This window comes from Pipistrellus hanaki (genome assembly GCF_964339955.1).
Source record: "Pipistrellus hanaki genome assembly, chromosome: 18".
Taxonomy (NCBI): Eukaryota; Metazoa; Chordata; class Mammalia; order Chiroptera; family Vespertilionidae; genus Pipistrellus; species Pipistrellus hanaki.
In genome coordinates this window covers 34052173-34062238 of record NC_140520.1, presented here as the reverse complement: position 1 = coordinate 34062238, position 10066 = coordinate 34052173, and the positions used below count along the sequence as shown (strand labels likewise).

General features: G+C 47.8%; 1 protein-coding gene across 1 annotated transcript; it reads right to left on the bottom strand.

The window, feature by feature from the left end:
• Positions 1-310: 310 nt before the first annotated feature.
• Positions 311-8549, bottom strand: PEX19 (peroxisomal biogenesis factor 19). Its single transcript, XM_084865919.1, has 8 exons — positions 8420-8549; positions 6796-6905; positions 6208-6373; positions 5684-5769; positions 5312-5473; positions 1822-1998; positions 1545-1589; positions 311-1383 (listed from the first exon to the last, which is right to left on the bottom strand). Exons 1-8 carry the CDS (start codon positions 8487-8489, stop codon positions 1300-1302), a joined length of 900 nt encoding a protein of 299 aa, XP_084722045.1. The 5' UTR covers positions 8490-8549; the 3' UTR covers positions 311-1299.
• Between the last annotated feature and the right edge of the window lie 1517 nt (positions 8550-10066).

Genomic DNA, 10066 nt, shown 5'->3' with positions numbered 1-10066 from the left:
CATAGATCCCTAGCTCCCATAGGAGGGGAAGGTCAGCTCAAAGAAAAATAATTTATAAGACACATTAACAAAAGTAATGTGAAATGTTAAAATCAACACAAATGAAAGGGATTCCAAGTGAAATACTCAGAGAAAGTGAGGAAGGGCCATGCCATCTCCTTTGCCAAATGAGGTACAGATTGAGTGGAGAAGGGGGGTGGACGGGCAGAACCCAGCCCTGCAATGTTCTGTGGAATTCCTCTGCTAATATTACTCACACTTTGTGCAGAAGCGGAGGAAGATCAGAAAAAGACCTGGATGAAAAACACTCCTCACTTAAAATATTTATTAGTCTGGAAAAAGGACCCTGGCTGAATCCTACCCTTTCCCGAACCACTTCCCGAATCAAGCCACAGAACTCAAAGGAGTTGTTTCAAATAAACCAAAATGTATCTGGGGAAGAACAGTCATTCATTCCCTAGACCTGACTTTACAATTACATGTGTTTGCCAGGGAGGAGGGGGACCAGTGAGAATGGTAGATGGACTAGCTGAGGGAAAACTAGATGAGGGTGGGCCCTTCTTTGTCACAGTCTGAGCTCGGAGAAGGGTTGAATAAACAGGTATTTTTCAAAGAGGGGAGATAAAAGGAGGCAAAGGAAGGTCACGGGCTGGTCCACCCTGACCACGTAGCATTACAGAAAGAAACAGGGTGGCCACTTGAGTTGCTGGAACAGAGCTGAGGACTCAGCACCTGGAGAGAGGAGAATCCCAAGGCTTCTTTTCCAACCGTATTGTGAATAGAGGCAAAAGCCTCCACTTCCTTTCCCTTTCGAGAATTCAGAAAGGTCTGCCTGAAGGCAAGAGGGCATGGTGACAGACCTATAGCTCCAGCCCAGGCTAAGTTCCTCCCCATTCATTTCCAAAGGCCCTGCCCAAGAGAACTACTGAGACAGAGTACCAAGATTCTGTCCCTGCTCCCCAGGTCCAAGAAAGGGGAGTGGAGACAAGGCACAAAGACCCTGGGTACGGAGGTGAACATCAATGTGGCCAAATATAACAAGGGATGCCTTCCTTCACCAGTAGGTAGCTGGGCCTTTGCTAGCAGCAGAAACCACAAAAGGGCTCACAGAAATGGCCTGCAGAACAGGCTTTATCCCTAGAAATCAGGGGAGAAGCCTCAGTTGGTATGGCACCATCTTGGACGGGATGCCGGAGGGCAGCGGGCAGACCACTCCCGCGACAACACTCCTGCCTCAGCTCCCAGTGGTTCTCCAGACGTTCCCCATGGCTGGCAATCAGGGAGGAAACGTGTTGTGTTTCACATGATCAGACACTGTTCGCCATTGGCACCTGCTGGGCCTGATAGATTGAGTGCGTCCACATCAAAGTTGAGGCCAGGAGGCTGGAGAGAGATGGAGGGACTCAGATAACTGCTTATATTTCAGGTCAGAGCATCTAAAGGCCCATTCCCGGGAGCCACAATTATCACCTGAGGTGGAATCACAGAAGGCTAAAGAATTCTGGAAACCTGGGCTCAGATTAAAATCTAGAAGATATACTCACCATCTCCCCAGCCAGCTCTTTTGGAGGATGGCCCAAATCCTGTAGCTGGAAAATAAGGAAAGAGGAACATCAGACAGAGAAAACCCAAAAGTAGCTAAAAGCAAGAATCTGAGCTGTGGTCTCTGCTTTCTCTTGAGGACCATGCAGTATGGCCTCTCTTGTGCTCCCTCTTCCACCTGGGTTTGGCACTAGGGCCTGGGCTCCTTCCCAGATACATCCTCCACCAAACACCCCACCTGACAGCCCCATCCATCGGGCCGACAGCAAGAGGCCTCACCTGCTGCATAAGGTCCAGCACTGTCTCAAAACGAGCCTTCTGAGTGGCCTCACTGTCTGTGGGGGTCTCTGCTTCAAACTGCTCACATATCTTGCCCATGACATTGTGCTGTTCCTGATATTTTCCAAACTGTTCTGGAGGTAGAGATTCCCGGTGACTCTGCAGCCATTCTGGATACTAAGAAAAGAGAAAATGGGAAGGGAAGAATTAGGCGAATAATGGATAAGGAAGGGCAATAGAATATGAAGAACAATAAAGTACCAAGGAGAGGGGAAGACAAGAAAAGGAAAAGTTAAACAAGTTAGTTCAGCATGAGAAATAGCAATGACTCCAACTAATCACCTGGCTATGCTAGCATTTGTCATTGGAGGATGGTAAACTTTTTCCAAGAATGGACAAACAGTAAATATTTTAGGCTTTAAGGGCCACATAGGATCTCTGTCACATATTTTCTTTTTTTGTTTGTTTTGATTTTACAACCTTTAAAAATGTGAGAGTTGGTCCCTAAGCCTGTGTGGCTCAGACTAAAGAGTCCCGGGTTCAATTCCAGTCAAGGGCACATACCTCGGTTGTAGATTCGATCCCCAGGCCTGGTTGGGGGTGTGTGGGAGGCAACCAATCAATGTATCTCTCTCACACTGATGGTTCTCTGTCTCTCCCTTCCACTCTGTAAAATTCAAAATATCAATGGAAAAAAATATTTTTAAAAAAATATATATTACTGATTTTTTATAGAGAGGAAGAGAGAGGAATAGAGAGCCAGAAACATCGACCAGCTGCCTCCCGCACGCCCCACACCGGGGATGTGCCCACAACCAAGGTACATGCCCTTGACCAGAATAGAACCTGGGACCCTTCAGTCCGCAGACCAACACTCTATCCACTGAGCCAAACTGGTTTCGGTTGGAAAATATTCTTTTTTTTTTTTTTTTTTTAATAAGTTTTTATTTTTCATATTATTACAAATGTTCCTTCCCCGCCCCCCCCCCACCATTGCTCTCCTCCACCGGGTTCCCACCCCACCTCTGCCCTTTCCCCTCTCCCCATTGTCCTCATCCATAGGTGCACAGTTTATGTTCAGTCTCTTCCCACGCCCCCCTCTCCCCTTTTCCCCAAGAATCGTCAGTTCACTCCCCTTCCATACCTCTGATTCTATTATATTCAAAAGTTAATATTGTTCATCAGATTTTTTTTTAATTTCCTTGGTTTTTAGATTCACTTGTTGATAATTACGTATTTGTTGTTCATAATTTTTATCTTTGTTTACTTTCTCTTCTGAAAGAACCCCCTTCAGCAATTCATATAATTCTGGTTTGGTGGTGATGAACTCCTTTAGCTTTTTTTTATTGGTGAAGCTCTTTATCTGGCCTTCGATTCTGAGTGATAGCTTTGCTGGGTAGCTTATTTTTGGCTGTAGGTTCTTGCTATTCATCACCTTGAATATTTCTTGCCATTCCCTTCTGGCCTGCATGGTTTCTGTTGAGAAGTCAGCTGACAATCGTATAGGTGCTCCTTTATAAGTTACTACCTTCTTTGCTCTTGCTTCTTTTAATATTCTCTCTTTATCTTTTGCTCTTGGAATTTTAATAATGATGTGTCTCGGTGTGGTCCTCTTTGGATTCCTTTTGTTTGGAGTTCTGTGCGCTTCCTGGACTTGTAAGTCAAATTCTTTCACCAGGTGGGGGAAGTTTTCTGTCACTATTTCTTTCAGTATGTTTTCGATATCTTGCTCTCTCTCATCTTCTGGAACCCCCATAATTCTGATGTTGGTTCGCTTGAAGTTGTCCCAGAGGTTTCTTACATTATCTTCAATTTTCTGGATTCTCTTGCCTTCTAGCTTCTGTGGAGGAGTGTCTTCTGGCTCTTTATGTTCCAAATCTTTGACTTGATTCTTGCGATCTTCCCTTCTGTTTTTAGGACTCTGTAGAATATTTTTTATTTCAGACAATGTATTCTTTATTTCTTGTTGATCCCTTATCATTTCTTGTTGACTCCTTATTAATTCTAGTTGATCTCTTTTCATATCCTCATAGGCCTTATCCATCTTTTCTAGGAAATTCTTGAAAAACCTTATAAGCGTAGATTTGAACTCTATATCCAGACGCTTTTTGTCCTCCATTTCTTTCGTTTGTGATCTATTTTGTTGTCGCATTTCGCAGTTACAGATGGGACAGGGTTTCAGGGTGGAGCCTGCAGCTTTGGCTTCCGTCAGCCCCGCCCTATGCGGGTCCTTCAGTGCTCGCTGCCGGCGCCTCTGAGAGAAAGGTGCCCTCAATTTTCGCCTGCTGCCAAACAGTCTATGCTCTCCCCCAATGAACCCGGTATTGGGGTTCAGTTCAGTTGGAAGTGGAGTTGGAGGTGGCGTTCACAGCAGTCTGGAGCCCCAGTCTCCTTCCCGTCAGGGCAATCCCGCGGCACAGCCGACCGTCCCTTCTCTGGGGGCAGTGTGCGCGCCTCCGGGACCTCCTTTCTCCGCTCCCCCGGGGTTCCGACTTACAGCCCAGCTCCCTGTGGCTGAGCCTGAGTCCCCGGGGTCTGGCCCAGAACTGGGGTTCAGAGCAGTCGGGGGCCCAGCACAGTCGGAGTTTTATCTCCTTTCCGCTAGGGAACGCCCGCCAGGCACTCGGCCTCCCTCCTCTCCGGCTCCGTCCTCTTCGCATGCGCCGCGTGTCTCCGTACCTTAGGCTTTTACAGCTCCTCCGCGCTTCCTTCTGGTTTTCTCCTTGCTTCTTGTTGTAGGATTTCCAGTCAGTCGACTTTCCTGTAGTTCTGGGTAATGTCCATTTTATATTTTAGTTGTATTTTATTAAAATTGTTGTGTGCGGCTGCGGCTAGTTGCCTACCCGAGCAGCCATCTTGGATTCTCCTCCGGAAAATATTCTTGAGTGACGATTAACACACACACACAAATAAAATAAAATAAAATAAAATAAAATAAAATAAAATAAAATAAAATAAAATAAAATAAAATAAAAAATAGAATAAAATAAAAATAAAATAAAATAAAATAAGACAAAACAAAAAGAAGAAAGCTCGCTCTAGCTTGTCTGGCTCAGTGGATAGAGCGTAGGCCTGGGGACTGAAGGGTGTCCAGTTCAATTCCGGTCAAGGGCACATGCCTGGGTTGCAGGCTCGATCCCCAGTAGGAGATATGCAGGTGGCAGCCAATCAATAGTTCTCTCTCATCATTGACGTTTCTCTCTCTCTCTCTCCCTTCCTTTCTGAAATCAATCAATATATATATTAAAGATATACCAATTGTGAATACTTACAAAAAAACAAATATCCTCAGTGTGGTAAAGCTTTATTTTCTTAGAAACACAACTCCTCTCCAGCTCTCCCCAATCCAAATAAATGAACATAGGAGGAAAAAACAGATGGGAGCTATATACCAGAGTTTCTCTATCTTTGCAGGCTCCGAGCAGACAAAGCAGCCACAGGAGTTGATACCATGGAGAACAAGGACGACAGGCAGAAATCGTTCACAAACCTTTTCTGTGATCTCCTTCAGTGACGGGTACAGCACATCCTTGGACAGTAGGTTCTGCATGATGCTCTGCATGATGGGAAGGATGTTTCCTTCGCCATCCCCTTCATCCATGCCCAGTCCTTCCATGGCCTTGGTCAGCTCCTCTTCCGACATACCCGAGTTCTAGAAAGGGTAGGAGAGAGGTGAGCAAGTACCCTGCCTTCTTGGGATGCTTGCTACCCTTTCAGGTGGGAAAGAACTATTTAAACTTGCCTGTAGCAAAACAGTGAGCAGGGATAGACTTGAGATGATACTCAAGAGTCTGTCTTTGAGACTCTGCTGGCGAAGTGTCTGAAAATGGGCCCCTTGTGGTTCCCTACCTCCCCCGCTCACCTGAAGATCAGTGGCATTTTTGGCCAGTCCACTTAGTGTCTCCTTTAGGCAAGAAGTGAATTCTTGTTGGGAAGTTGCATCACTACCTAGGAGAGATCAAAAGAGCCAAGGTCATTTACGATTTTAATTGTGTGCTTACCTAGACTGACCTGGTTACCAGCCTGGATATGGAGCAGTTAGTAGTGAGTCTCTAGCACTCCTAATGTTAGAGTGCTCTAGGGTTACCTTCATAGTCATTTTCATGAATCTACGGACGTGAGTTAGTTTGTGCTCCATGATGACACTCAGGATATCGCTAGCACTTCGAAGCGATCAGTTTCCATTAAAACTTCCTGTTATGTTCCACCTACCTTACCCCTTTCATTAGTGGGATTCCCATCCCTCCTCCCATCTCCTTCTCCACCCCATGGCAGTTGTATCATGATTGCTACCAACTTTAGTAAGAATTTTGATGATCTCCATCCAGCAAGGATGACTTAAAGAAGTTTGTTCAGACATTTCCAGTGGTCTGGGCCCCGCCTCACCCACTCTTCCAGCAGCCTCGGAGAGCTTCTGGAACTGCTCCACCAGGTGGGGCTCTTCCTCAGCCAGCTCCTTCATTGCCTTCTCGAACTCTGCAGTGGCTTGGGAAGCCAGCTCGCTGTCGAATAGTTCCTGGAAAAACTTCTCTTGGGAGGCGAAGAGGGCATCCTGCATGCGAAGAGTGGCCAAAATGAACCTCTTGGCACTACGCTGCACCTGACCTCTGACACGCCACAGGCAGAGGCTCTGGGAAACACGGTGCCTCCCTTCTACCTCTCTCTACTGGGCATTCTAACTACCTCTCTTAAGGACGGCAAGAAAGGTATCTGGCCTCAGAGGGAAAGGTATAGAGTGGCATTCCCAAATCAATCCTTTAAATGTCCTCTTTTCTCAAAGAATTTCCTTGAGATCTACTCCCCCTGAAGTCCCTGTTTCACAAGGACTGAGGCCTGCAAGGGCACTCAGCAATGTGATGCCAAGGCACCCTCCTCCCACTCCCCTCTGGCCGATAGGGACCTGCCCCACCGCTGCTCAGAGTTGCATACTATCCCCGCATCCAGCCCCGCCCTCCAAGCAGGTGGAATTCATACTTTGGCAGTGTCTCCTGGCGATCTCTTCTGGGGCCCTGAGGCATCAGGGGCCGTGGTGGCAGGAGGGGGTGCTGGCGAGGGTCTGGCCTTATCGAAGTCATCCAGAGCACCTTCAGAGACAAGAGACACGGTGTGTGTGTTGGGGGTGGATGAGAATAGAAGACCAGGGTGTTTCTGGGCAAAGCACTGAGAGAACCATCTTTAAAACTGCCAACTAAGTTTTTCTTTTTTTTAGTCTCCTTATTCTGGCCCACTCCTAAGCAAGCCTCCCAATTCCCTCCCCATTACCTAATTTATTGCAATCGAAGAGGGGAAAACAGCTTAAAGCAGAACAGGCATCTCTCTCGGAACCGGGAGGAGTGTGTTAAAAAGAAATTCTGCAGAACACTCTATCTACAGTGCCTTCCCTGCCACTCTCTATGATTCCCTACAAACCCTACATTATGCCAAAACCGGTTTGGCTCAGTGGGTAGAGCGTCGGTCTGCAGACTGAAAGGTCCCAGGTTTGGGCATGTACCTTGGTTGCAGGCACATCCCCGGTAGGGGGTGTGCAGGCGGCAGCTGGTTGATGTTTCTCTCTCATTGATGTTTCTAGCTCTCTATCCCTCTCCCTTCTTCTCTGTAAAAAATCAATAAAATATATATATATATTTTTAAAAACCCTACACTAATACATCTAACAGGAGCAGAGATTCAGAATATCCTCAGCCCCCCGGCCCTCGCTCTGGAGCCCTAAAGGAAATAACCTTTGGCAAGAAAGCAGACGCCACCCTCTGTCCCACCCACCTTCCCCTGGGTCCTGGTACTAGTACAGACTGAACTCCAAGGAAGGGCATTCAGCTCTCTGATCCTCCAATTTGGCCCTCCCCGGGCAAAGCTCCTGGACTCCCTCTGGCCCCGTCCCTGCAGGTGGCTGCGCGCCAAGTCACACAGAGTCACTTGGCACCCTCCTCCACCGTTCCTGTTCATCCTCCCGCCTGCCCACATCTCTGGCACTGGGCAGGACAAAAACATTCACCTCTGCCCTGAAAAGCCTGTGTCCTCCTACCGGGCTGCTCGCCAGGCCTAGGGGGAGAGCACGGGGCGAGACACCAGGAGCATGGAGGGCATGGCTAAGAAGACATCACCCTCGTTCCGGAGGGTGGACTTCTTTCCCTGACACCTCCTCATCCTCCGTTTTTCAAAATAACAGGAAAGGAGCCGGCCCCAGCTCTGACAGGAGGGAAGGACGGGACGGGGCCTGGAGAGAGAGAGGCGGACGGCCTGGGAGGAGGGGAGACACCGCCTGGAAGGGAGGACCAGGGGTGGGAGGGTGGGAAGCCCGCCGAGGACCTGGAGAACTTCCCAAGGCCAAGTAAGTGGGTTTGGGGGGACCCAGAAACGCCGTCCGCTGGATTACCGTTCCGCTCCGGCAGGGAGATCACCGGCCCGGCCCTCAGGGGGCTCCCTGCTCCCGCCGCCGGGAAGGGGGCCAGGAGACGCGCTTCAAAGTCGCAGTCAGACCCTCCGCCCCCGGCCAGTCTCGGGCCGGCCTCCCCGCTCCGCCCCGAGCACCTAGGGCTCCCCTAACGCCAGGGACGGGTCCCCACACCCGCCCTCCTCGGGTCCTCCCAGGACGGCTTACTCTCCAGCAGCTCTTCCAGCTCCCGGTCCGCGTCGGCCCCGACCCCACAGTCCCCCTCCGCTGCGGCCATCTTGCTGCCTCCGCTGCACCGTAGGGGGCGGGCCTCCCAGACCTGGCGCTCCACCCCTTCCGCCTCTGCGACCAATGGTAAGGCGGGCCGGGGCAGAGTCGTCATTTTTAAAGGGACAGGACGGTGTGGGGTTTGTTTTTCTTTTCGTCAGAACCATTTAGGTAACGGAGGGGAAACTTACTTGGATCTTTTGGTAGGTTTCCTACGGGCCTGCACACTTTCGGACATACTATAGATTCTTCCTATTTATATTGTCCTCCCTTCCCTTTCGCCTATGCCTCTCCCTCTGGCATTTCAGCGCCATGACTGGCAAGGATTTTACTCCTGTCTTCACTGCTCTTTTTCTCACTCCCAGGTGAGGGCGTAACACTTAGTTGGCTCTCCCGACCCTTATATAAAGAACATTTTTATGCGGAATCAAATTTTTCCTAGTCTCCATTAGAACTGTTACACTTAGAACTCAGTGCAGGAAAAAAAAAATTACTCTGGGGCCTTGAACTGAGCAATTTGAATAGTAATAGACCTGCCTTCCCTGATCCATCTCCTTCTCTTTGTAAAGAACCTAACCTCCAATAGAGTGAATTTGGGAAGGCTCATGTAGACACAACTCGAGACAACCCTTCCTCCTCTGGATTGTTCTATTCAGACCTATCAGAATGTATAAACTACCCGAGACACAAATCTGTTTTAGTACTTAGAGGGTATCTACTGTTTAAGACCCTGAACAGTGGAAGATTGATAAATCAGGGCCAGCTGTAAAGTAGCTGACTGGGGATTAGGCTGGAGGTAATACTAGACATACACACACAGTAAGAATGGGAAAAAAGCCCTAGCTGGTTTGGCTCAGTGGATAGAGGGTAGGCCTGCAGACTGAAGGGTCCCGGGTTCAATTCCAGTCAAGGGCATGTTAGGGGATGTGCAGGAGGCAGCCAATCTAGAATTCCCACTCATCATTGATGTTTCTATCTTCTCTCCTTCTCTGTCTCTAAAATCAATAACAATATATTTAACATGTCACCAGTGACTGACACTATACTTTCTGTTCGGACCTTGTCAGTCACTGGTGCCCCCAGCATATCAGTGAAATCAGGTATCGCAAGCTAAATGGAAAGGAAGACAAAACATGCTTGGCACTTAATGTGTTAAGAAAAAAAAAAAAATGGCACAAGATTTAAAAATGTCTTAAAAGAGGTCAGGATAAAGTGCTATAAAGTTTAAAAAAGAAAAATCACATTAAAATGAAAAGTTATTTTATGGTTTTCATCCTTAGCTTCCCAAACACCTGAATACTGTTTCAAAGCACCAGACTTGGCAAATCCTTTTTCCTTTACAAACAGGGCACAGACTTATAAAATCACACCTGTGCAAAACTTACTGTATTCTTCCAAGCACATTCTGAACTAAATTCTAGTGCTCTCACTAAATTACTTGGTTTAAAATCCTTGCCACTCTAGACCTCAGATTACAAATTTGTAACAATAAAGTTGGGGCGTTAGGTTCCTTTTCAATTATAATTTTCTATAATTTGTGTCCTCTGATTAACCTAGTTCTCCCACAGCTGAAACAATTACAGATTT